The sequence below is a fragment of the Lagopus muta genome, chromosome 4 (genome assembly GCF_023343835.1).
Source record: "Lagopus muta isolate bLagMut1 chromosome 4, bLagMut1 primary, whole genome shotgun sequence".
In the NCBI taxonomy this organism is placed as follows: domain Eukaryota; kingdom Metazoa; phylum Chordata; class Aves; order Galliformes; family Phasianidae; genus Lagopus; species Lagopus muta.
This window is the reverse complement of record NC_064436.1, coordinates 41,147,995-41,175,401: the sequence shown is the minus strand read 5'-3', so window position 1 is coordinate 41,175,401 and position 27,407 is coordinate 41,147,995. Positions and strand designations below refer to the sequence as shown.

The following is a 27,407-nucleotide window of genomic DNA, read 5'->3' as shown; positions in this document are numbered from 1 at the left end:
TTTTTTTTTCCTGAGGATTTCAGCATTACTGAGTGTTCTGATGCATCTGTTTTAAATCCATATGGAGATGTAAGGCAATCTCACTTTTTTGAGGAAGTTACAAGCAGAGCTGGAAATAGAATCCAGGTGTGTGTGTATGTGTGTGTGTGTGTGGTCTGATGTCACTGGTATATGCTCTAGCTGCCTTCAAAGGCCAAAGCTGCAGTATGCTAGCTAAACATCAGAAGAAAAAAAGTGGAAATATGTAAAAGTTGAAGAGAGTGGAGTATCCCTCTGGAGCTCCTGTCTGGGCAGGACAAATTACTGTAACATATATATCTTCTTATTGACCTGTAAAGTTCAATTTGTTTGTGCTGACAGTTTGTGAATCTCACCTGCAGTGACTAGCTCTGTGTAACCCTGTGCTCTGGTACACAAACCTGCTTTAGTGGCACTGCAGTTATCTAAGTACTACACAACATCTGCTTTCTACCCATGTGTCAGAGTACTTTATTTATATTATTTTTTTATTATATTTATTTTATTATTTATTTATTATTTTATTATATTTATTTATATATGTCAGAGTACTTTATTTTTGTGTGCACACATGGATGAGACTGAATTTGTATCAGAGAAAGGCTTCTCAAACTTTTTGGACTCTCTAATCATGTCTTGCCAAGAAAACTGTCTTCTGTAGCTACTCTTACATTGGTCTGGGTCTTTGCTCTCAAACTAATCATGCTTTGAAAATAACAGGGACCCAGTTGCACCTTGTTTGCAATGGCTATATGAAAAATGGGAAAAAATAATTTGCACTTTATTTTTGGTAACAGCTCTACTTGGTAAGCAGCTGTGAATAACTAGCAAATGTTGATACTAATGGTGAAGGCATTTGGTTTTGAAAGGCTCTACATAAAGGTATAACAATGAAAAAAATTCACAGGTATTTGAGGAGTTTTCTGGCTAGCTGAAAGTAAGAAATGTATTGGGAACCTAAATAAATTTGGAGTTCATCTGAAATTTTAAATATTAAACGATTTATTGCTGCTCATTTAAACATTTACTTGGTATTTGAAAGCAAAGTAACGCGAATATGAAATGCCCAGTGCATTTTCTTTTAAGGTCTATATTTCTTTGTTATTTCACTTTTTATTTAATAAGCTACCTATTTATTTATTTGTCATCCAGCCTGGCCATAATGACTTAGAAAATGGTGAACAGAATCAATCTAAGGATAAGACTAGTCCCTCCAAACCACCATCATCCAGCAATGGAGTGACTTGTTACGCAAATTCAGCCATCGTAGAGAGCAATGGAAATTTTGGTTTTGACAGCATTAGTGTTGTCTCAGCACAGGTATGAAAATTATCTGTTTTATTCCTACCTATTATATAAGCATATATGAGGAAGAGAGAGAGTATGAACTTTTATTACTTATGTGAAGTTTTTCTACATTTTTAGATTATAGCTTGCTTGAGCCCTATAAAAACGCATGGGTTTTCTGGGGGCAAACTTAGGAAAGCTGAACAATGCATTCAATTAGTAACCAACTCAAAAAGGTAGTAGATATCAGTGTGAGGGCAGATAGGACAGAGATAAATGTTTAATCAGTTAATTCTGTTGATTTTGGTTTTGTTGTTACTGATTTGTTTAAAGTGTGTTTTATTGCTACATGACCCATATTATCTTTCTGACAGCATATAACGTTAAGTTTGAGAACTTGGTTTCTCTGAATCAATGATTTATGAGGAAAACTGGTACAATAACTGTCGTGCTGGTTGTGCTGAATCCAATATACTTAGGTACTGTAGGGATTACAGAAGTATCGTAGGTTGAGACAGTAGCTGTTCCTCCTGATTTAAATATTATTTTTTTTCAGATTTGTTGTTCTATACTTCTGTGTTTGTTTCTATACTACAAATATAACCTCCTTCTGTCTGAGAAGAAAATGATAGCAGGAAGGAAATGTTGGTGAACTTCATTATTCTTTTCCTTGTGCACAGAGGAGCAGTACTGCCCCTTATTTAAAAAAGCAGCAAACGAACAAAAACAAAATGGAAAATTATAGCAACAACAGTAAGATGGCTGAGACAGATTTTTCACAGTACAGATTTCTGGTTTACTGCCTGTGCTCTTCACAAGGTAGTGCAGTAGGATAGGTCAGCATCAAATTTTACATGCTTTTGATACGTAGGGATCCACTTGGGATATATAAATTATATTCATATGGCTTTCGGTATTCCACATCATAACATCATGTGGGGCACTGGGACTGTCAGTGATCAAGTCCTGGGTACCTGCCCTGAATATAAGAATAACTACATTCCCCAGGGGACCTTGTGGTCAGGGAGAGGAGGTTTAACTCCTGGCAAGGTCGCCTGATTTCTCTTTCTCGCCTGCCCTTCATTGTGGGCGCTGCTCCTGTCTCCCTGCTGCTCAACTGGACTGCGCATCTCACCTCAGCGTTGTGGTGAGGCCTATCCACCTTACGGACATTCTCTCTCTCATTATATTTGATTTATTAGCTTCAATTCTGATTATATTGTATTATAGTGTGTTATCTTGCATTCTGATAATATACTTAGTAAATTAGTTTGTTTCTCCTCAGATCGGTGCCACTGATTTAATTATTTTGGGGTCCCCTGTTTCCTTTTTTTCCGGAGGCGCGGATCTGTGGATCCCTCTGCCCCGCTCGTCACGGAACCGGGCCAAACCAGCCCGTAAACCGTTGACAATTCATAATAGAATTTGACTGTCCACTTAATCCAAAGCTCAAGAAAGGGGGCAAACACAATATATGGTAACTTTTACAACAGTAACTTTTCTTAACTTGCTTCAGAGACTGGTTGCTGAAAATGCCTGTAGTCCCAAGCATGTAACATTAGACGTGTATAATAAAACTTTATGGTGACTTTTATTTATGTCCTCTGGGCAGTTTCAGGGTTTCTTGATCCTGCTGGCAGTCCCAGAGGATGCTAAGGGATATCTATGGAAGATATTTTAAGCAGAGAGGTATTGCTCTGTCCTAACTGCTATTGGATCTTCTGCTAACGTGCAGAATATTACTCTTGTTGTACAAGATTTTAACAAATTGAGATTCTGACTTATGTCTGAGGGAGTCACAGATTCTTTAGAAATAGCAATGGTAACCTGTTGAGTTAACATAAGATAAAATAAGAGAGTCTTTATATTGTTTCTTAAGTTTAGAAACAAAGAAGAGACCATTGCTTCGAAAGTTTAAAAAAAAAAAAAAAAAAAGGCAAAAAATATCAAAGTCAGCTTTGGTTTACCATAAATTGTGGTAATCCAAACAATACAGAACTGTGCTAATAATTAATAAAAGTCAGACCTGATAGATCTGTTGGGTGTTCCTGAGCTCCTTAGCTGGCATCTCTTCTGTGGCATCTTCTGAGCTACCATGACAAAGAGGGAACATTACTGCAGAGACAGACACTGTTAATTTTTGCCTTTAATGCCCTCATATTTGTATGGTAAATTTATCAGTAGTCTGCCTTGAGCATTTAGAATATGTATTAGTCATTTGTCTATTTCTATTGGACATATAATCTAGTAAAGTTCAGAATGTAAACCCAGATGAGCAATGTCCTTGTACTTTATATGATTTACAAAAGAAATCCTGTCGTTATCTGAAATAGATTACAGGCAAGAGTTGTACTTCAGAGCTACACAGTAAATGGCAGACAGACACATATGCATATAACAGAAGTCCCTCCAAATCTGAGTCATGGTTTTTAAGCTACCGTTGTCTCTAAAGTTTAAAAGATTGGAGCAAAAAAGTAGTTTTAGAATTAAATCAAGGCTTCTATCCTAATTTAATTGCAGTTACTGTAAAAAAAAAGTAAAAGAAACTCCATAGATAACCCAAATATCAGCTCATGTCTGAAGTCATTTCAGTTCTTCATGAGTTCTACAGCTAACTCTTAACATCATCTTCTTACCCAATGTTCATTTTCTTCATAGAGGCATAAAAAGTTCACTGTGTATATTCACAAAGTATTTATTTTAACAGAAAAGTCCTTGAGATCAGATTTTTATATTTGTCATAAATATGTATGCAAGGACTTGGAGTTTAATTGGAATTCTCACCTGTGCAACTGGCAGAAGAAAATGAGTTCTTTATGTAATTCTTGGCTAAGCTTGTTATGCCTCTACAGCCCAAAGAGAAATGTAGACATACGCATCGTTTCTACTGTGTTTCAATTTGCAGGGAAGCTCCATGTTTTTTTTAAGCCATTTTTCATTTCAAATCATAAAATATAAATCTGGGACTTGTTATGCACCGAATTGAAGTTATAACTGTGCTTTATGGCATTTGTTCCATTTCTTAACCGAGGCTTTATTAGCTATGAATTCCAAGTAGTGCAATACACATGTAACTTGGAAATCCTGATCTGAACTTTCACCCTGTCCCAAGGCAGCTGCTACATAGAAGGATGCATAAGAACAGAGTGGGCAAAGTATGAGACAGACCTCATTGCTCTGTCATTAAAGATATTGAAAGCATTCATTAATTGTTATATTTCCATTAAGTTCAAACTTCAGTTGTGTGGTAGCATTATTATTTGATTTGACAAAGACAAAACAATTTCCATATTTGCAAGTCTTTTTTTTTTCCCCTGAATACTATGTTTGCAAATATAATGTAACTGTAATATATGTGTGTACAGAAGTTTATTGAAATGGATCATTAGAATTTTTTTTTAGCAAAGATTATTTATTTGTGCTCCCAACTGAAATGGCATTTCCTTTATCTTCATCAAGTGTTTCATTACTTTGTGATGTCAGATATATAAATTGCTTCCACTTCTGGGAGGAATGATTGAGAGCCCTGGGGTGTATATGCATTGCGGTTTTATGTCAGCCAGTTGTTTTCATGTTATGAGACTTCAACTTGCACAATCAGAAGTAGGCACTGATGTTCTTATTAAGCATGAACTTGTAAGAACTGATTTTGATAGCTGGACTTGACTATCATCAATCAAAATTAGAAATAAAATTAGCAGGCTATCTGGATACGTGTCAAGATTCCCGCTTAGCTAGCTGGCTGATACTGACTGGTGATGGATGCATCTGTCTCTAAGAACATGATATGCTGGCAGCAGCATGTGGTTGGTCCAGGTCTGTTTTAGGTAGGAAATACAGATACTCTCAATCGCAGTCGTCAGATCCTTCCTGTTATATGCACTTAATAGAGGTGGCTGAGGAAGCTGTGAAGATCTTTATCAATCCTTGGCAATCTCTTATTTTGAGCACAGTTTCCAGAGACGCATTCAGACACTGTGATCTGGATTTTTTTCTGTCTCAGACGAGGGTATTCAGATAAAGCTGTGGAGTTGGGTGATCAGGCCTTTCACTAAACTGTTGAAACAGAAAATGTTTGCTGCTGTTACCTATGCTGCCTTCTTCTTAGACCAAGTATTCTGGCATCCTTATATACTAGTGCTTTATTTTATGCTCAGCATTCATTTAAAGCCAGAAGTGTGTCTCACTGGCTTCTTTTTTCACTGTTTTATGTAATTAGTTTATTGTGCTGATTTTCCAGGAAGAAGCAATCCAGGGCAGTTTGTGTAAATGTCTTGGTGGGCGCCCGCTGTCAAAGATTGGAACCATTGCTTGGATGGTAACACTGAGTGATGCCGTACATAATTTCTTAGATGGTTTGGCAATCGGTGCTTCCTTCACTTTGTCTCTGTTTCAAGGACTTAGTACCTCCATAGCCATCTTGTGTGAAGAGTTTCCTCATGAACTGGGTAAGAAACTTCATTCAACATACTGATTTCTGTGGTAACCACCAGCGTGGAAAAGTTACGCTTGCCAAAACTTGGCATAGATTGAACAGAAATTTAGACAGTTTAATGGAAAATATGCTTATCAAAGTATCTTCCCAAGTACCAAAATACATATCTATTGTAGGAAGTTCTTGAATGCAGCTAGATGGAAGCTGGGAATGAATATTAGAACGATGAATCACAGAAAGGCTGGAGTTGGAAGGGACCCCAAAGGTCATCTAGTTCCAAGCCACCTGCTGCAGAGAGGAATACTGTTCACACATGCCATCCTGTGCATGTTTCTTTTTCTTCTTTTTTCTTTATGGCTAGTCCCATATTCTCAGAATCTTAGCTAAGTTCTGCATCATCTAATTGCTTTAGACTGTTTTGGTTATCTTAGTATTGAAGAAAATTGAATGAAAGAAAAACAGCAGTGGATTATAAGTTGTATACAAATGTTTTTTTCTTTATTTCTTTGAAATCAGAAAACAGTTTCGTTTGCTGAAGATGGTTTTCTCTTTTTTTCATTTCTTCTTTCTCTTGTAGGGGATTTTGTCATCTTGCTTAATGCCGGAATGAGCATTCGACAGGCTCTGTTTTTCAACTTTCTGTCTGCGTGTTCCTGTTACATTGGGATGGCTCTTGGGATATTAGTAGGCAACAACTTTGCTCCTACCATCATTTTTGCTGTAGCTGGTGGAATGTTCCTGTACATCTCTCTGGCAGATATGGTAAGAAAGAATTTCATTTTTTCAGTTATTTAATTTTCTTCAAGAAAACAAAGACTTCAAAAGCAATCTCTCTGAAGGAAATTAGTATTCTGTCTCTTTCATGCCAGAATCATCTACTTCTTGTTATTAGATGTTAAATAATCAATTATGACCTTAATGGAGGTGCACAAATAATTATGCTTATTCATTAAATACGAAAGTCTTTGATTTCACAACTAGCGCTGGCCAAACTGTTACTGAAAAGGAATTTTAAATAAGGGAAAGCTTTTCATGAGCTTGGGTAGTTTTTGTAAAAGAATGAAAAAAAAAAAAGTGTATATATATATATGTATATATACATATATATATATATATATATATTCAGCATTTTAAAGAGTTTCGATTATTAAATTAATCACTTGCCTCTTTGGAAGACATCTTCTAAAAGAAAAGGAAAAAAATAGGTTAACAAAATTAAACTAAATATTTTGTTTAGAGTTGAGTTAATAACAGAGGGTTTTATAAGTATTTCTTGGAGTTAAATAAACAATATAAATAGTTCCTTTATTAAATTTGCAGTACCTTAACTACTAATGCTTTTTATTTAGCTTCACTCAGCTATCATGAATCGTATTGTACTCAAATATGATATTCAGAACTCATGGCATAAATATAGTGTGGCTCAATTTAAAATTATTATTATTAAATCTGTTGAAGTAGGTAACATTCTTTTCTTTATATGTATTGCTCTGCATGCTTTCTTTCTTTATCTTCTCCTCCAACATCTTCTTTCCTACTTCTCTTTCATTTTCTAGGTTTATGGATTGTATCACCTGTCTGACTTTTCTCCCCTCTGACAAGTCTGAATTAGGGTGCTTTGCACAGGATCTGGCTTTCCACTTTCTGTTACGATTTTCACACACTTCTGTTCTGCTTGTAGAAGCAGGTAGGATTAACAAAAATGTCTTATCTACTTTCTTTTCTTTTTCCTGTTCTTTTCCATGTTGAACAGAGGCACAATCTACCTTCCATGTTAGTAAAATCATCACATGATGAAGCTGAGGGTGTGTGACAATGTGTTCACTGAGGTGTGTGAGTACAAATGAGCCTTGCTGTATGGCATGAAGCTAATCTGGTTTCTTGCCTCTTGTGCAAGAGGAGCACAACACAGAGCTCTTGATTGATTGTGGGAAGGTTTAGCCACTTCCCGCTTACCTTAATCTGTTCTTCAAGAATTGCACTGTGCCTTCAATAGTTCTTTTTGCCTTATGAGATGAAGGAAAGATAAGACATCTGAGTCATCCCAACAGAAGGCTTCTGAAACTAAACTTCAGAGTCGTTTTGCATTCTAGCTGTACTATCAGCACAGCAGGAAGAGATTTTAAACTTTGACAAGCGTTGAGTAGTCAAAAACACAATTGACCTTATTTGCAACAAACAGGTAACCTGAATTGCCCCCCTGCTATAGTTGCAAACCTTTATCACCAGTGCTCATCTGCCATCACCTCCATTTGCTCTCAGGAAATATCTTTTATTCTGTTAGCAGCCACCCTTTACTATCATTATACCATTGTGATGCATGTTATGAAAAAAATAATTCCTTCATTACACTGTAAGGTAACATTTTATATGTTACCACCAGTTCTGCATCATTCTTCTTCTTTCTTCTTTGCTTTATCACTGTCTTCTTAGCCCATCCGACCTTCTACTTGTAATGGGTTTCTCATTTCTGAGAGGCTGTCCATGTTTTCAGCTTCACTTATTTGCTTATAGATAAAGTAGAAGGATCCTAATCTTTATTTCCTGAACCAAGACTTCTGTCCATTTTTGTGAAGGAAGAAACACAACACTTAACAGTACAAGGGCAGCTGCTCCTAGCAATACATGGAACAGTAATTGGACCCAAATAAAAAATAGGAAATTTGCATGAGAGCCAACTAGGCAAGACCACAGCAGAAGAAAACCAAAACTCCATTTCAGTTTTCCATCCTTGATGAAGCAGTTTTTAGCGTAACTAGAGTGGCTTATTCTCTGACTGCCTTCACCCTCTATTTGTTCTAGTGCTCAATCCAAAACAGCAATGTGTTCCAGTTCTGAAATGGCCTTGAGTTACACATGCTACCACAAGATGGCAATACTTACCTAAAATTATCCGCTTTTTCAGTTCCCAGAGATGAATGATATGCTGAGAGAGAAAGTGACAGGAAGAAAGATGGATCTCACATTCTTCCTTATACAGAATGCTGGTTTACTAACGGGGTTTGCTGCTATACTGTTGATTACCTTGTATGAAGGAAATATTCAGCTGTGATAATGCAAGTGAAAATGGAATTGGTGTTGAAGACGTCAAGTAAATTATGAATGGAAGACATTTGAAATCCATATAGGGACATTTGTTTACTCTTCTTGGTTTTGAAACATTGACAGATTCCATTCCCCCCTTTCCAAATGCAGGAAATCCTTTTATAGGACTTGCCATTGATCCAAATAGTAGGAGCTGTCAACTTCTGTACTCTGCTAAGGAACTGATTCTAGTACTTGTGTTTCTACCTAAAATTATCAGACATACTTGAGTTGTTACAGAGAAAAAGGAGGTTACTTGGCCAGTAGAATTATGCAGTGTATGCAACTGAGACCAAATGAAAGCTGAGCTCTTCAAGGAAGAAAATAATGCATTCCCATCTTTTTGCAACTGTGATGAAAACAAGCAGTTTCAAAACTGCTTAATTTCATGAGTTCTGCTGCAGGATTTGTCTATGTAAGATCCCCTTCCACTGCCAAAACAAAACTAAAACAAACAAAAAAAAAACTATTTCAAAGTAGATACTAATGAAGCTAAGATTTGTAATTACTAATTAACACTGGAAGGAAAGATACCAGTTACTGCTTTTGATCTTTTCTCTTTATGTGTGCACTAGGGAATTGTTGATTTATTTTCAGAACCACTTTTTTTTTTTTTTTTTAATTGGAGGGAGTGTGTGTTAAATTTATGACAATTTATCAACTCCACAACATTTTAGAAACATTGAGTATTTAAAAAAAGTAAGTCAAGCATTTTGTATTTTGTGAAAATAGCCTTGTTTTATTTTTAATTTCCATAGATATTCCTTTTAAAAAAAATTGTATTTTCAGTTAAAATTTTGAAAGGACATATTGTTAGTTGTACAAAGTAGAACTTAGAAAAAAAAACTTGTTAAAATCAACATTCCAGGGTGTTCTTTTGTAATTTGAATAGTTTTCTTGTGTGCAGTTTTGTGAAGGTTGTGTTACTAAAATATACAAACATTTATTAAAGTTTGTTGCATGTGAACTTTCTAAAATTATGTTTGTATGTATGAGTTCTTCTGAAATAAACAGTTTAGCTACAGTGATGTTGTAAAATGTGTGCAAAGAAATTCATACAAATATCTGCCATTTCAGTCATGGCTAAGTTTTGAAGGAAGTATTACTATCATGTACTTAATTATCTTCCTTTACATTGATTTTTAGGCAAGTTTTACAGCTTTGAGGAAAATACAGCTTCTTGCTTCTTTGGTTCCAGTAGGAAGGGACAAATCCTTTATTTTTCATTCACTATAAAATACATTTTCTGTGAAGTAAGTGATTTAATGTTTTATTTGAATCTTATCTGTATTTATATTAGAAAAATGACTTTTCTAGGTCCTTGGTTGATTAAAAATAAATGAACAGAACCCACCACCAACAAAACCCAACCATTTTATACAGGCAAACAATGCAGGAATAGTAAATGATACTTAGTTTAAAATTTGCTATCGAGTTTAAAGTGTAATTGTAGTAGTTTGTGATTTTTGCTGTATTGAACACATGTTTATGAGTCACTTTATGCTCCCTAAGTTTCTTTGAAGAAGAGTCAACCTGCTGCATACTCTCCTCTAATGCTTGTTGATTCCTTGTATATAAGTTGCTTGCAAATGTGTCTCAAGAATGTTTTATTATAACTTTGAATGTTCATTGACGTTTAAAAATTGACTATTCCTATTTCATCTGATTATTAAAATAATATAGTGGCATTTTACTTTTCACCCTTACATCCAAAAGTTTGCAAAGGAGATTTGATTTTTATCATCTCACTAAGGAGAAAGAATTGAGACAAATATATCATTGAAATAACCTATGTTTAGAGCACAGAGAAGAATTGAGATGATTAAACCCTAATATTCAGTCTAGTGCTTTAGTCACAAATGAAATTGCCTTTTCTGCTTGTGGAATATTTCATAGGTAAGAAAGCTTTTTGATTTCTCTGAGATCTGTCTGTATGAACCTTGGCATTATGTTTATCCAGTACATAAAAAATGAATCTATTCCAATTCCAGGCCTGCCAGCAATTTGCTAGGTTTTGCTGATACACAAAATGAGGAAGAAACATGAGCAAAAATGGCTGTTTTGTTGCAGATAAGACTGCAGTAAGTTACTCCCTAAAAGTTTGAAAATCAGTTGAGAAAGGTATTTCATATTCTTTTTCACATTAATATTATCAGTAACACTGCTCATCTTTTGTCATCCCTTTGTCCTTTTCAACCATGGTGCAAATTCCATATATTACGTAACTTCAGAAGGCTCTCATATGCTTTGGTATTTGTTGTCACCATCAGTCAAATTATCTGACTAACGCACACTTGAGAAAATAATCTGTGTTAGCACTACGTAGCTCACTGACATAAAGTTTTCTCTTTTTCACGGTGTGGTTTATGACCCAAGACTAACTTCATTAAATTGCATTAAAGTAGGTGGGGGAAAAACATACCTATAGCAGAATCTAAAGAGAGAATAACAGTGGTTTTTGGAGCAAAAAGTATATAAAGAACAATAATGTGAATGAAAGATAAACCTTGGAGAGATTGTGGTTGCTTGAAGAAGGAACATACAGAAAAGTGAATTTGTATGTGGGGCAACCTGTCAAAAATGTGATACGTGATAACTGTCTGGTTTAAGGAAAAATGAATTGAAAAATTAAATCAGTACTTAAAGTTCAGTGTTATTGCTTTTGACACTTCAATGAGATCTTTAGTGAATAAAGATTTAGAGCATTTTTTAAACTGAAAATATGGTATGAAATTTTAAGCTAAATTAAATATCAGCTCTAATCTAAGAGTGATCTGGAACTACTCTGGAAATTTTGCAGTTTGCCTGAAGCTTTGTGTTATCTTAGTTACAAGATCTGTAAAATCAGATCTGTGTAGTTTACAGATGACTTGAATATACATAAAAACATTCAATTATATTAATGATAGCAACATAAACATCTTTCCTAATTGATGCGTGTGATAATTGTGTGATAATTTCTGTATTTTCTTTTGGGAATGTCCTTTTAAAATCTCTTCTTGAATAAACCACTGATTTACCTGTAGCTAGGTGAACAGGTTTACATATTTGCTTGCTGGTTTGCATTTTATTTTAGAGTTTTCTGTATTTGAATTTGAAGAATGCTACATCTTGGGAGAGAAGATGTAGCTGACTTTTTCCTATTCCGCGTAATTCAAATTAAACCACTTACACTGACAGAGTGTTGAGCCAAGTTTAACTCTCATGAAAGTGTAGCCCATTGCTAAATTTAGAATATATGAATTGAGAATATTTTTCCTTTAACTCTGGACACTAATGCTAAGGAAGAAATCTTTTGAGAAGTCTTTCAGATCCCTTAAAGAAAAAGAGAACCACAAAAACCCACAAGAAGTCAAGTGAAAGTTGCTTAGATAAAGTCTTTATCTAAAGAACAATAACTTGAAACAAGAGAGATGCTTCCACTCTCCCCTCTACAGCTGTGGGAATTACTCAGCTGTACTGACTAATCCCCTAAGAATGTTGCACTTCAGGTGTTTGAGATTTCAGACTAAGTGATAGGTGCAAGATGCTGTGATTCATTTTCAGAGAGGTCAAAATTGTTCAGAACTACGCAAGACTAAAGGGCACTGACTCTTCTAATGATTGATCTATCTGCATCAGCAGATACCAGCAAACTATTTCAGATATGCATAGGCATGTAACTCTTATTTTAGGCTTTTACTTTTATTCTATTCAGTATCAGAATGTTTCCAGGAACTCTGTAGCTTACTTATAAGCTCTTACAATACTTGATGCACAAGTTATTTCTCTAAGATTTTAGAACTCTCCTTTTCCTATTTGGCAGTTCAACTCAAAATGTAGTGGTATGATAAGTCAGTAAAAAGAAAAGTAGACAGCCATATCTTCTAGTGATTGGTGCAATACATCTGTCAAGGACAAGGTTACAATGTCTTTTTACGTTTTAATATCCAGTATATTTCTTTCATATCTAATATATTGTCTTTTTCTTGATAGTTTTGAAGATAGTATAGAAAAGTGCAACAGCATTTAATATTTGGGGTAAAAATAGGACATATTGAGTGACATAGGACATGAAGTACAGGCAAGATATGGCTTGAATTTATGGATAGCGTGTGAATTGAGGAGGTAATGTGGTTCTCTATAATGTAGCTGTTAACTGTTGATCTCAGTGATAGCATTGTGAAAGAGTCACAGGGCCCAAAGTGACTTCTTTTAGAAAGATAAGAGTTCCTGACTCTTAAGAACAAACAACTGCAAGTAAGGATTGTTACATTTGTTGAGATAGAACATTGAATAAATAAAAAAAAAAGTAGAGTACAGGCAACTTACAATACCTGTAGAGGGACCTGAGTACAGCACTCAGTGCTGTTGTAACTTTTTCAGTCTTCTCCTTCTTTTTCTGTTTTTTTTCTTCTGATGAAAAAAATAGTATTGAGACAGGAAAGTAGCAGGATCTGTAATAATGACATAGCAGGCTTCATACTGCTCAGTATTCCAATTCTCCTGTTTGCTCTTCCTCTAGAAATTAAGGATACTGGTGGTTCAGTAAACTTTGGAAGAGAATGTACCTAAAACCACAGCAGGAACAATGTTCTTTGTAAAGATGTTCCAAGAAATAATCATCTATACAGAACATTCAGGGAAAGTGCAAATTATAATTGGTTTGTAAGAAAAATCATTTAATTCTAGTCCAATGCTAGAATACTGTTTTCCTTATTTTGACCACCTGTATAGATAGCTGCTCATTTTCAATTCCTAGAGATTTTGCCCTATCTTGGTTTGTATTACAGGAAAAAGTTGTCATTGTAACATATGTTACAGCTGGGGAAAGTAAGTCAAAATCATGAATAGCTATCCTGAAGAAGCTGGAAAGCTTAAGGGTGCCCCAAAAGCCAGTATCATTGGTAATTTTCCTTGCTTCTTTATTTACCTGTTTAAAAATATATATTGGTTACAATCTGTCCATCCATTGCCTTCTGTAGGTTTATTGAGTATACAGTTGTTGTTAATGATGCTGGGAGTGATACATGTATCAGTTTGGTTCAGTTTAGAGGAGAAATGGCTGCTATTCTCCAGCAGCAAAATCCATGCCTTGTGTTGGTGGGTGAAAAAAAAACAAAAAAAAAACAGAAAACAAACAAACAAAAAAGCCACCTATGAATGACTCTTGCCTGAGATAAAAACCATAATGCTTAGAAACTCCAAAATCTGATCATCTCAATACAGCCTGTTTTGTCTTGGATTTCCCTCACTATTGACAGCCGCTATCTCCTAATGGTAACTACGTTTATCCTATTCCAAATTACTGTTTTATCATCTAAGCAAGTGCTGAGGATTCCATCATGATTCTATTTGCTGAGAATTTATAGTTGGACCTACAAAACTGCTGAAATTAGCAACGTTCTGTTTTGTGGAGTTGGTCTTGGCAATGCTGAATTAATATAAAGAAAATAATAGCTAGTAATCTTTTTCAGTAAAATCATTTCATTATTATTCCAGATATTTAATTATTTTGAACAGTAGTGGTATAGACAATTGTGGACAAGAATATTGGTTTTATCCAGCTAGCCCTAGAAATTTGGAGAAAGAGCAGCAATCTTTTCAGAATAAACTGGTTCTTGAGAAGAAAAAGTGCATAATGGCATCTCCCTTCTGCTGAAGTATGATAAAACCAGTCTGATTAAAAGAAATGTGAAATGAGCTGAGATGAGCCAATATGTATTTAGTAAGAAAATACTAAATAGTTTTGATGTCTTTGACCTAAAAGATTGAGAAGCTGCACTAAAATCCACTCTTCCAATTCATCAGTGAAACCTAACATTTTTTTGTCTCCCAGTAAATACAACGACAAAATACGGTCTAGAGAACATTCAGTCATTTCCAGGTTGTTTCTGTAAGTCAAAAAATTAACTGCTGTACCTATGGTTTGTATATTTTTGTCCTGGCAATGGATTTCACTAAGCTGAGAATTGTAACGCGAACCATCTAAGAGTGTCCCTTTTGTAGATGTGATAACACACACCTGTGCGTGATGCTGAGATGTTGCAATTGTTTCTTGGGTTTTCATACGCTAAAAGTAACTGCATCCAGAAAAGGTCATCACAGAATTTGTACTGTCTCTTGAACTTTCTAGGTTCTCTTACAGTCTACAGGAAGATCTTGACCATTTTAATAAGTTATTAGTAAGATAATGCAGATCCCCTTTTGGTTGTGAAAATGTTGGTAGTGATTTGCAGTAGTTCAGTGTTAATTAGGAGTATGTTATGGTGTGATTTGCTTGAAATTTCCTGTTGCAAACACAACCTTGAGTGCAAAAAATGATTTTATCTTGATTAATGATCTTGTATTTAAAAGAACATGGTTCTCTCTGCCAACAAAGAAATTCTCCTCCACTCACTAGAGATTTTGCAGTTTCTCACCTCGCTGGTATATTAGTGAAATCAAAGCTACAAGTTCTGCTAAATTGGTAAGTGATTAGGTGAAATGCATTATGTTACCTGTCCCTTTTTTGCTTTTGAAAAAGATCAGTCCACACAAGTTACTTCTCCCTTTTTGCATTTTAATTGCTCTTCCAATCTTAGCTAAATCTATGGTCCCTTGTCTTGGCAGATGAAAGGAGTTACTGCCATTGGTAACAATACAGTGCCTTGTTGAATGTTCAACTTGCCTTGAAGTACTTAAACTGCTTCTGTACTTCAGGGGAACTTTAGATATGCAAGGAACAGAGTCTGATTTCAGAATATTAATATACCATACTCTGTGCTTGAAAATATGTGTCTTTGCAGATGTCTACCACAAGATTGATTAGTGGATTTAGAAATCAGTGTTTCACTGTCAGTCTTGTGCTGTGTGCAGTACTTGTTTGACTTGTTCAAAAGGTGCCACAAAATGAAGAGTGGTGTGGAGAGATCTGTACTAACTCAGGTAAACAGAGCAGTATATATTCTTTAATAGTATATGCAGGAAAAAGGATAAGCATAATGGAAAGGTAGTCAACCCTAATAAAAGTCATGAACAGATGGTATCTCTTTGTGACAAGGTGCTATCTTCATGAAATGATAGCATTATATATTTTCACAGTAAGTATCAGGCATAGATTATGCAGTCTTAAATGTCTGTAGTACTGGAGTTAGTGCACTGAACACTTGTTCTGTCATAACAGTTATCTAACACATCTGTGAGATAACAGCTGCCTGTAGACCAACATCTTCACTCTTTAATTCAACTTAGCACATTCATCTTTTTATTTTCTCTCAGAGTAGAATGTGTACCTGCAAGATAATGTGAAATAGTTCTATAGAACGGTGGAAAAGGATGACACGAGGAAGTTTTGCTTGTTCACTGAGTGTAAACCTCCCAACTTTCGAAATGCCAGTGATGGTCACAGCAAGCCATCACTTATACACCTACATCAAATGTACATCAAATGTACACCTACATTTTGTATCATATCTGAAAAGTGATAACTTTTGGCACCCCAGCACTGCACAAACTACAACACCTTATAAGGCTTCAGTCATAAGTCTTTTTAATTGCTTCCTGGATTGCAGAATTCTGTCTTAGGTTGTCATGCATCAAATGTGAGACTCAGCAGAGAAACATACAAGTTAATGACCTACTTACTAGCATACATAGCCATACTGAGGAGAATGCTCATAGAATAAAAGACAACAGAGAGGTGTCAATGAGGCAGATCTCAACAGTGCCAGTTACAAGCATTTCTTAGCTGAAAACAGCGAGTGTCTGGATACACCTTGACTCATACTGGGATTAGACCTAGGAAGTAACATCCATCCTTCACCCTCTTATCTTTTGTGTTCACTCTAATTTCTACTGGAAGGAAAGTAGCTTGTCAGCAAATGTGGATCTGTAATTGCTAGCTTTAAGTGACTAGGGTACCTGGAACTGTAACTTCCTCACCAGGACATACTTGTCTTGGGGCTTAGCCAAAAACATAGGTTTCATAGAGCAATACATGTAGCTCTAAACACATTTGACTGGGAATTACTTGTCCTGTGTGTATGTGAAATACTTGCCAAGTTCCTAGCCTGGAGAGTTCAGAGGATATGCTCTGTTTCAGAAACATTGTCCTTTTGGGTCTTGAAACTGCACACCTATTTGAGTTAATTAGAAACTTGAAAACCCTGATGTTGGTCAGAAACTTAATACATGATGGAAAGAAAACTGCATGAACTACAGTCCTTCTTTTCCCCCATCTATATCTACTCTATTTGTGTCTTCAACAACAAATCAAACAAGATTAGTAACTCTGTACTAACAGGTCAGGATAGGATAGTTCTTTCGAGTTCCTGATAGGTGATGATAGGGTGTGAGGAGTGATGCTTCAGACTACACTAAATGGACTTTCCAATTCTTAATCTCTCTGAGAAGGAAATTTAAAGACTAGCCAGTACCAGAATTTAAAGTTGGGGTGATCATGATTAGGGAGGGCACAGTTAGCAATAAAATTTCACCACAGTTACGATAATGATTATAATTGCTTTTATTTACGTAAATTCTACAGCTAATGGCTGTAATTAGCATTGTGGACACATTATGATCTGTGGCTTATGTAGTCAAAGATGACTCAGGTAGATGTTTCCCCATGTACTGTGAATAGTAACTTCCTTTTGGAGACTAAGAAATATTGTACTTCTTACTTTAAATAACAGCTATTAATTTCTTTAAGAAAGTCATCAAGGATGGGTGCACATAGCACCTCTGGGCCCTGTTCACTTATAGCAGAGAAAAGAGAGGTCTGCTCAACTAATCATTGTAGTCTCACTAATCATTATGTAAACAAGATTCTCCACATAATGTAGCACTCAGGTCTAACAGATTAGGTTGGAGTGCAAGGTAGAATCCTCAGCAATAGGTACAAAGAAGGGAAGAAGAGAGAATTTCTATGTGAGAAGGGAATGGCACAGCACATACATCTCCTGTTGTGCAGGGAATTTAGGAGGAATTGCAATTCCTGTTGAGAACTGGAACAACTGGTGAGAAACTAATGAAGCGAAACCAGGCCCTGAGGCTGGCAATGTTCATGCTAGGAGGATGGAAGTACTTATAGAGGTGCCAACTGGAGGGTTTGGGGGCAGGTATACTGAGAAAGCAGGGTAATGTTTTGAGTGGTTTATGTCTTGGAAGAAGAAAAAAGCACCATCTGAACTGGAAAAGGGCAAGTAGAAAGTGACTACAGCCTGTCATGCCTACGCTCTGATTTTTTGTAAGCCCACATGGATTTGGAGTGCATGTTATAAAGAGCTGGAAGAAAGTAACATTAAATTTCCTACAGTGTGGGAAAGATGGACTTGATAGAGTTAGCAATTCATCTGTGGGGTGAGGTAATTAACATATATGCTGTAGAAAACGTAAAATATACCTCGATGAAAGAAGTACATGTTGGTGTGGACTGTGAATGTACACCTGTGAGCAGTTGCCCCAGCCCAGGTGGTGTGCATGAAGCTATTAGCTGTCCAAATTACCTTCACAGCTTCTGCCAGCTGGATTCAGGCAGCTAAAAGGACTGACTGAGTCTTTTGCAGGGCAAGGCTAAAGCCTGCTTTAAGAATTTTTTCAGTGTATGTAACTGATGAAGATATAGATTAAAGAATCACCCTAGGGGTGTTTATAAGAGATCAGCTGTTTATTACCAGCATCGTACTGCCCCTCATACTTTCAGGGGGCTAAATAAACTTTGCCGATTAAAAGCTTTTGAAGAAATGAGATGCCTGGATCTACAAAGGGAGTGACTGGATTGTGCATCATACTAGGAAACTACGGGCATAAGATTGAACTTCTTTGGTTTTATTGCCTATAGCTGAGCTGAGGAACAGGTAAGAGAGGTGTTGTTACTGGGAAGGGTGAGTGATGAGCTAGGGAAGCTGGGGAGCAATGTAATATGGTGGGTAGTATGAAACCATGTTCTGTTTTCCTACTTTTCTGAACCTGCACTTGCTATTGCATTGGGTGATGCTATTGTTTCTGAAGTCCTGTGTCTGTCAGTCGGAGAACTATGGAAATCCCAAGAGCAAAAGGACTGTAGTGGCAGATTTCTCCAGGAGTACTAAGTACATTGTGGTGGTAGCTGCAGTATGGTGTTTCTAAAGGAATTCTGTATCAAAATCTTTCGTTCTGTAACAGAATTTTGTTTTGACTTATTGCAGGAAGAGATGGTGGGTATATAATGGCTGTAGGGTGTAACTTGTGGGCACTATAGAAAATGATGAAAGGAGAAGTAGCTCTAGCTCATTAGTATTTGTCCAGGTCACATTTTCAGCTGTACCTCTATACAACAATATGCTGTGTACCTGAGAATAAGTTTTTAAGAGTTTCTTGGAGACTGTAGGAGGTAGAGAGCAAAGGGCAGAAAAAAGGAAATGTGTGGTGTTCACTTGTTTTATTGTTGTTCTTTTGATTTGTTGGTTTTGGTTCATGTGTTGATTATTTTTTTGTTGTTGTTGCTTTTTTGTTTGTTTATAATTAAGCTCTTGTAATGGGGGTGATACTCTTTAAACTGTTGAGATTTTCAGTGTGAGCTAAGGCACTAAAGGGTTTGGATGTTCAAGGTGCCAGGCACCTTAAATGGTTGGGTCCCTTATAAATGTTATCATTTTTGCTTAATTTTAATGGATGTGTATGGATCTTGTTGGAAGGGGAGGTGTGGAACCAGCTTCTGTCCCTGCTCTCTGTTAAGGGAGGTGGGATGGGGAAAACAAATCACTCAAAATTAATTGAAAAAGAAAATGAATAGTAAGGAAGATACTTTGTTTAAGGTGGGGGTAGCAAGGGATGTTGAGAGCCCTCTGTTTTGTGCTTTTTGACCTGTAAGGCAAAAATCTCCTGTCAGAAGTAGTATAAGCAAAATTCCTGAATACGTACGTGGTATAGTGAAAGCTTTGCAGAGGATCAGACATAGCATTTGGAATTGCTAAAATTTAAATGTTGTCTGCGTTCTCCTCTAGAAAATAAGTGGTGAAGGAGGAGTAAGACCATGTGACATGCTGCTTGTAGTAATTCCTGAGTGGAGGCATTGCAGAATACAGTACAGAGATGCTGATGTCCTTGGGGTCTGCAACAGCATGTGTCCAGAATGAGGCTGACAGATAATAATACTGTCGGTATCTAGTTAAATGAGATATGAGTACATATGGATGTGCTACTCCTGAAATGATGCTGGTGCATCTGTGTGGTTTATGATGTAATTTGCAGATATGTGGGCTTTTAGACAAAGGCAGAATGAGGTTTTCGAGTTGGATCTGAAAAGTCAACCTTTTTCCTTAGTTGTTGCTGTGGTTTTGTGTTATGCTTCACTTTTTCCTTCAGTTTTCCTTTCATTTCCCTTGCCTCTTCCAAATGGCAGTAATGGTCCATCTTGTCTGTCAGTTCAGGGCAGTGATAATTGCAAACTGTGAATGTTTTTAAAGCACTTCAAAAATGAATAGCCATCTTGGGTGAGATTAAATTGTCACTTTTTCTCACCATGGAAGTGAAAGCACATCAGTGTCTATTTGCCTTTGATCAATTTTGACCCCATGCTTGACAATGCTGTGGCCAGTGTCTGGGAAGGCAATTCATGACTTTTGCTATTTGCTGCTTATTCTTCAAAAATCCACAAAGTGAGGATAATTTTTTCAAACCTTGAAAGTATAACACTGCTCTATGTCTGTATTATTTCTTGTCAGGCAGGTTGCAGGGGTGTTTGTCAGGATAAAATAAAATATTAATCACTTTGTGAATAAACTTGGGAATGGCAAAAGAAATATGTAACATACTGGAATCCAGTAGGGAGATGTGTGGGTGGTAGTCAGAAAAGTTCCTATAAAGGATTCTGAGTACTGTCACGGTCCTGTCTTTCTGTATTTCAATTAGTGTGTATCAAGATATTTCTATCAAAGTTTATAAATCTGCCTTTCTACAGCTCTTCTGAACTACCCTTGGACAGGATATTCCTTTCTACAAATATGACACAGTTCTGCAAGTCAGTACTTGATGTTCATTGAGAAGTCCCAGCTCAATCCTCTCGTCTTCCCAAAAGGGTAGGATTTAGTATGGGTGACTGCTGCTATTAACACTAATTAGTCTGGCAAACTAACTAGCATTGTCTTTCCTAGTTCCAAATGCTAAGATCCGAGTTGACAAGGTGGCAACAATCTAGTTATGTAAATTAAATGCTTAGCTTAGACTGAATTTTTAAGCTCTCAATTATTTCAAGTAAGATAAAAAGAATATAGAAGCTGTCTCCATCTGAATAGACAAATACAAGAATCCTAACTGGCTGAGCAAAATTGGAAGGATGTCCAGTCCATCTAGATCCATATCCATATCACGGTCAGGTGAAGTAGTCCTGATAACATAGCTTCTAGTAGGGCCATATAGCTAAATCCAGTCATGTTAAAAATCCACATTCACCACAAATACACAGGCTTTCTCTGAAGGATGGGATTAAGGTAACTCCCATAGTACCTGTAAGAATGTATATGGTGTATCTTCTTCAGCTATATATTCTATTGGCTTCTTTGAACATTCCTATTCATAGAATAGACCAGACTTTTGTCATGCTTCTTCAAGGTAAAAGAAAGTTGAAGGCCTAGTCTTTGTGCATGGCTGTGACCTTTGCAGACTGACGGGGACAACAGGGTAGCCAGGCCTTTGGCAACAGAGCCTGGTCTGGTTTTTGTGTGGGCTGCAGATCAGAGTAATTTCTGAGTACTGAGCTAACGTACTAAATACTAGTGGAAATGCAGGTGTGGGAGAAATGTTTGCTGAATTTCACAGTGTTGGGTTCACAGAAGTTGAGGGTAGGGGAGGAGCTATGGGATAAACCAGAAAGCTCAGATTCCAGCAAATATCTTTGCAGTGGGACATTTTTAATAGGGGCTGAAAATGTAGTCTGGACTGAAATAGAGCAGACAGTGTTAGACTGTAGTGCTTCCAGCTGAGAGCTCAGGCTCTTAATGTCTGCACCAAGTGATTTTTAGGAACAGCTAGTTGGAGTCATGGCTTGGTGTAGTAGACACTGGGGGCTCAAAGCAGAGAGTGATTTGGCTGTTGTTTTGCATGTGGTATGCTGATAGATATTTAGGCTGTTTTTTTTGTTGTTGTTTTTTTTTGTTTTGTTTTGTTTTGTGGAAGAGGTGACAACACTTCTTTTCATGCAATTGGATGCAACAGTGTTTTACTATAGAATGAATTGAGGATATGATCTAGCTTAGCCATATTAGATCTATTTTGTCCCTAAGCATAATAAAATACTGCAACTGCCTTTCTTCTCCCTATTAAAAAAGCTTCCTCAGCTGTACTGTACCTTTTCAAAATAAATGGGAGCAGAGAAAACCAAAACAGACAATCTCTTGCAGAAGGCAGGTGTACTGTAACTTTGCATTTTGGTGCCCTTGAGCTGCTGACTTCTCCCCTTGGTAAATTTTTGTTGCTATTTGTTGGTTTGCTATCTTTGTGGGTACTGCTTGACCTCAGTGTTTGTATAAAAAGATTTAGTGGAGTTAATGGTTTATTCTTAAATTCGAATGTACTTTTTACTTGAGGTTAAGATTTACAAAATGCCTCCACCATGGGAATTAATTCTTATGTCAGGTAACGGTACTCTGTACTGTAACTTCTTGGTGACAGCTGGAGCTCATGAAGTTCTTATCCGTGGCATGGTTGCTTGATGGACGGAGTCTATAGAGCACTAATCTTAGTTGAGAGGAATGATAGGAATATCTTAGGGAATTTTTCAATCTGACACCTGTCTTAAAGCCCTTCCTAAATAGGAGCATCCGCATGCTCTTCTCAAAAACCAAGGTGTATCTTTGAATGACATGTCCAGCGTTAGGTGTTCCCTTTAACCCAGTAACAAGAAGGAAAAGAAGTTTGCCTACAGTTGGCAAACTAATTAACAGTGGTCTTGGTATTCATTTGGTAAGCATAAGGTTAAAATTGTCTGTTCGCAAGTACTTCCTATCTCAGTAATATAGGTAATATAGTGCATACTGGGGAATTTTTTTTTCTTCTGCTTTTGGCCACTTAGTTGTTGTTTCCAGGAGAAGTCAAAGACAAGGAGATGTTACAAACTTGAAGTCTTTTTTTCATTTTGCCTGGTTGATAAAGCAGCTGGATAAACTTGTTTCTTAGTCTTGAACAACTTTCTTCTTTGCAATTTTCTCATCTTTCTTACTAACAAAGAATAATGCTTTGTCTGTATTACAGATCAGCTGCTGCTTTTTGCAATTTCCCCTGTGTTTTCATTGCCCTTAATGCTGCCGGCAAATTTTATGGGAGAATTGCCACTGAAAATTTGTGTTGGTGTCTGGAATGTCTGCTTATTTTGGATTTCTGTATGAGATACTTTGCAGAAAGTAATTATTATGCAACTATTATACAACTGTGCATAATATGTAGACTGAGGGGATGAGGGCTCCTTAGTTGTCTTCAATCTGCCTCAGTCTCAAAGCTGTTGTGAAGTTCTGCTGCGTCCATCCTATAAATATTGTCTGTATTGGAAAAAGAAGATGACTAACACTGTTCTGTCAACTGCATCACCCCAGTTCTTAGTCACAAGCATGTGGTTTGTAAACTGAGATGAGGAATTTTGTAGATTAAACAAGTATTCTTTATTCCTGTCAGACTGCTGTCTCCATGGGGCTGTAATATAAGGGCTGCTCATGTTCTTCCCTTGGTAAATTCCATCCACTGTGACTGTCTCCCTTACCTCAAAAGGAAATCACATACTAAAAGAGAAATTCCTTATCTTCACAGGTATAAGGAGTTTCTGTAAAGACCCTCCTTTTTCTGTCGAAAAATACCCTATGGAAATAACTGAAAATAGAATTTTTTAAAAATCAATTTGTACTACCTTGCAAGATTTGAGCAGTGAATTTGCCAGTGATACAATGGGTAGAGATGACAAAAAAAAGTTTTTCATTTGATTAACTGCAGGTGTTTGGCATGCATGCACACTGACTGCTCCTCAAGTTTGGAAACAATCTTCCCCTCTATAGGAAGAGAACTAACAGCAAGAGATGGACACTAACTGCAGGACCTGCAAAGTATTTCAGGTTACTTGAAGGCAAAACCAAACCAATCACTGGTCAGATACTTAGTAGTTGTTAATTGCATCACTTCCTGTCACAGCATAGCTGTGCTGCTGTAATTAGGTTTTTGCTGCATAAAACCCATGCTTATTTATGGCTTGTATAATCGCACACTAGAATGGCTTTAAGTAGTGGGGAAATAAATCAATCAGTAGTGGCTAGCTGCTTTCTTAAGTGGGTGAAAAAGATCTCATAGTCCAGGGCAGACCTTTGAGACACTGGAAGAAGCTAACTGCAATGGACCATGATGGAAAAACTTAGAGGGAATTCTAAGGTGCAGAGAGTCCTCTTCGCTGTAGTCATCTGTGTTATGGATGCACTCAGTACTTCTAGTAAGTCTTCTCCAAAATCAAGCAGGATGTCTGTGCCCTGTTTGGATATAAACATTATTTTTAATTCCTTTCTGTTAGATGTCACTCAGCACCTGCAAATGTATTGTCATCTATGACATGTGAACACTTGATTATTCAGGCTCTCTCATCAAACTTGACTTGCAGTCCTTGCATCTCCACTGACAGCATTTGTTCTGCCTGTGCTACAGGCAGAACAGAACCTCCAAACAAGAAGTCCTTGCAGTCTGGTCTCCTATGGCCTTTCTGCATGTGCTGCTTGGAAAATGTGTGTGTACAATGTTAACCTGTCCTAACAATTTCCTCTGTCACATACCTACTTTATACACAGAGGTTCTATTGGAGAACTGTATTTTGGGTTGCAGATGTGCTCTCTTGAAATGACTTAGTGTGATTCCTTTGAAGCACCCCTTTTGACCTGGACTGGTTGATGTGAAAAAATGGCAGTGCTGCAATGGCTTTGCTGAACAGCTCCTTTCAGATGAGTCGCATGAGTTCCTGCCTGGCTAGCCTGATCATGTCTCCATTTTTCACATGTCATGAGTGTTTCAGAAAGATCTCTATACTAGGGACAAAAAAAAAACCAAAACCAAAACCAAACAAACAAAAAAAACCCACAAACAAACAAAAAAAACCCCACTTGATAGCTTGAAAATCTGAAACAGTTTTACTCCAGTTAGGTGGGAGGAGATATCAGAGCTTTAGACTGAAATGAAGTGCAATCCCTTTGAAGTGCTGAATAAATAGCACCAGCCTTCAGAAGGAAGAGAACTGACAATGACTGAGTTTTACTGAGATGTAAAAAGCAATTTGTTAGCTGCTGCAGAAACGGTGTGTTGCTTTGTTTTTAATTTCTACTCTCATCCCTTTCTGCAGACTTCCAGCCTGCCATAACCTACAATTTTTTAATATGATTACAAACACTTTGACTTATTTAATTGGATGCCATGTAACCAATTCACTCTGTGCAACCCTTAGAAAATTTAGCAGAATTACCAGGATGGACTTTGATCTTAAGTTTAGCTTAAGATCAAGACTGCACAAGTAAGTGGAGGCACCACTACCAGTGACTATTACTACAGTGAATAATTTAATATTCTTGTACAACTACATTTATTTCTTCTCTTCTGATCCCTGAAGCATAGTGTGTAGATATAGAGGCTTTTGCATACTTGGAGTGCATAATAAAATACAGTAAGACAGAGCAACTAGTAGAAAAAAAATAAAGTGTGTGTGTGGGCAAACCTTAATTTTGCCAAAAGAATGTAACTTGCTGCTGTTTTAATTTGTGATGTGAATACAGCTAATCTGCAATTAAGCCTTCTAGCAGGTCTGTGGGATTGGTAATTGTTTTGTAATCCTTTCTTGGAACACAATAAATGCAAACAGTAATCACAGGTTTAATGAGTATAATCTATCATAAAACACCTAACAAAACAGTGAGTGCAATATTATCTTCTGGTTCATGCTTCAAACATTCCGACACAGTGGAGTGCAGCAATTGCTGAGTACCTACCTAGGCATGAGGAGAGAGAGCAGACTTCTAAATAAATAAACAGAATGTATCTGTATGATAAACAAGAATGCTTATTGAAAATTCATTTTGCTTATGTGGAGGTGAGTGGAAGCTTCCTACTGACTTCAAGTGCATGCTAAGGCCTACTTTAGCCAAAAGCTGTTCTTGAGAGATCATGCTGAATAAACAGCAGAGTATTTAGAGTTGCTGACTCATGAACTTTAAGACTTGATATTTGTCTTAACTGTGTATGTGCTGAAATTCTTATTCATGTCCATCCTTTTCAACCTGAGGCTTAAGTGAACCTAGCAGTACTTATGACTTCAGGCAGAACTTGCTGGCTTTGAGGTTAACTCTGTTGCCTACCTGCTTACCATGCTGAAAAGTGAGAATTTGTTTGAAAAGCAGTTTAGTACTAAAGTAGTACAAACGTGAATCTCGAGAGATTAATGCTTTCTGCCAGGACAAATGCATAAGTTTAATCTATTTTTCTAGTCCGTCCTAAGCCCAAGTGTGTGAGTGTGCATGTATTAATTGTACCGAGCTGCAACTGTAGAAGGGGCTGAGCATATTGCCTGTGCAACCCCACACGTTGATGTGAACTTTCTAGTCTGTGCTGGCTTCAATTGCAATCAAGTTTATAGTCGTATCTGCCAAACTTAGACTGTATTTTGTATTCGCAGAGAATTAGTTAGCACTTCTTACAGACAGATCTTTTGAGTAATTTGTCTCACCAAAGAGTGTTGTCACTGTGTTCAGTTTCATTAGATAAAAAGTTAATTTGGCTCCCAAAAGCAATAATTCCTCTGGCAACAGCAGCAGTTCCTGTCACAGGGAACTTTAACAATGAAATGAACCATTCCATATAAAAATACAAGTGAAGATGTTGAAGACTTTAAGTTTGGTATCAGTTATGGCTGTATTTCATTAACAGCTATTTAGACTGAGAAGTCCACATGTGGATGAGAGTAAGTAGGTTATGAAAGAGGTAGTGGAAGGTTGCTGGTAGGCAATAGTTTTCTGGCCTTTATATCTGTACAAAAGGCAGCAATCTGCCCATGAATGAACTGACTTGACTTTTAGGGAAGCTGTGACCTGTGTTCAGAGGTATTTAGACCTGCTGATCCTAATAGCAAAAGATTCAGTAGCCACATTCCCATCCCTGACTGGCATGACCCTGTGGTAAGACCATTTAAAATCATAATTACGAAGAGCGAAAATCTCCTCTCCACTTTCTGTGTGTTCTGAACATAATCATTGATCTAGCATAGCACCTTTCTTATAAGAATGTTTGGCATGGGGGAATCTGTCTTCAGAGAAGTTCTTTTTAAAAGCCAGCTGGTGCATCCTGTACCTTTAATTCTCCATCTTGTACTCTGCTTTGAGTGTGAGGAAGGCTAGTTTGAGCATCACCCCAGGCAGGTCCATTCTGTTTCCCAGAAAAATTTGGCAGCAACAAGCAAACCTGCTGGAGGCATCCCAAAAGCTATGCTGCTGGGGAATGGGTTATTTTCTTACACCATCTGGGCTTTCATTCTTATCCATGCGAGATCGGAGAGCTTTTCAAAGCATTGTCTTCTACTGTCCTTACAGTTTGAAGGGGTACAAAATACTGTGGCTCACATTGCTTGGAACACATTGCA

At 36.9% G+C, this 27,407-nt stretch overlaps 1 protein-coding gene across 6 annotated transcripts in view; it reads left to right on the top strand.

Annotated features, from left to right (window-relative positions):
• Window positions 1–27,407, top strand: part of SLC39A8 (solute carrier family 39 member 8) — a 57,276-nt gene that overhangs the window by 13,117 nt on the left and 16,752 nt on the right. For 2 of the 6 annotated variants that reach the window (XM_048941348.1, XM_048941349.1), the window contains exons 5-7: window positions 1,171–1,338; window positions 5,546–5,753; window positions 6,318–6,502. In XM_048941348.1, coding sequence (XP_048797305.1) covers window positions 1,171–1,338; window positions 5,546–5,753; window positions 6,318–6,502 — 561 coding nt within the window. Of the gene's footprint in view, window positions 1–1,170; window positions 1,339–5,545; window positions 5,754–6,317; window positions 6,503–7,296; window positions 7,428–8,645; window positions 9,445–9,970; window positions 13,183–27,407 lie in introns of those variants that run through there. The other 4 variants (XM_048941351.1, XM_048941352.1, XM_048941353.1 and 1 more) reach the window with 4 other exon arrangements.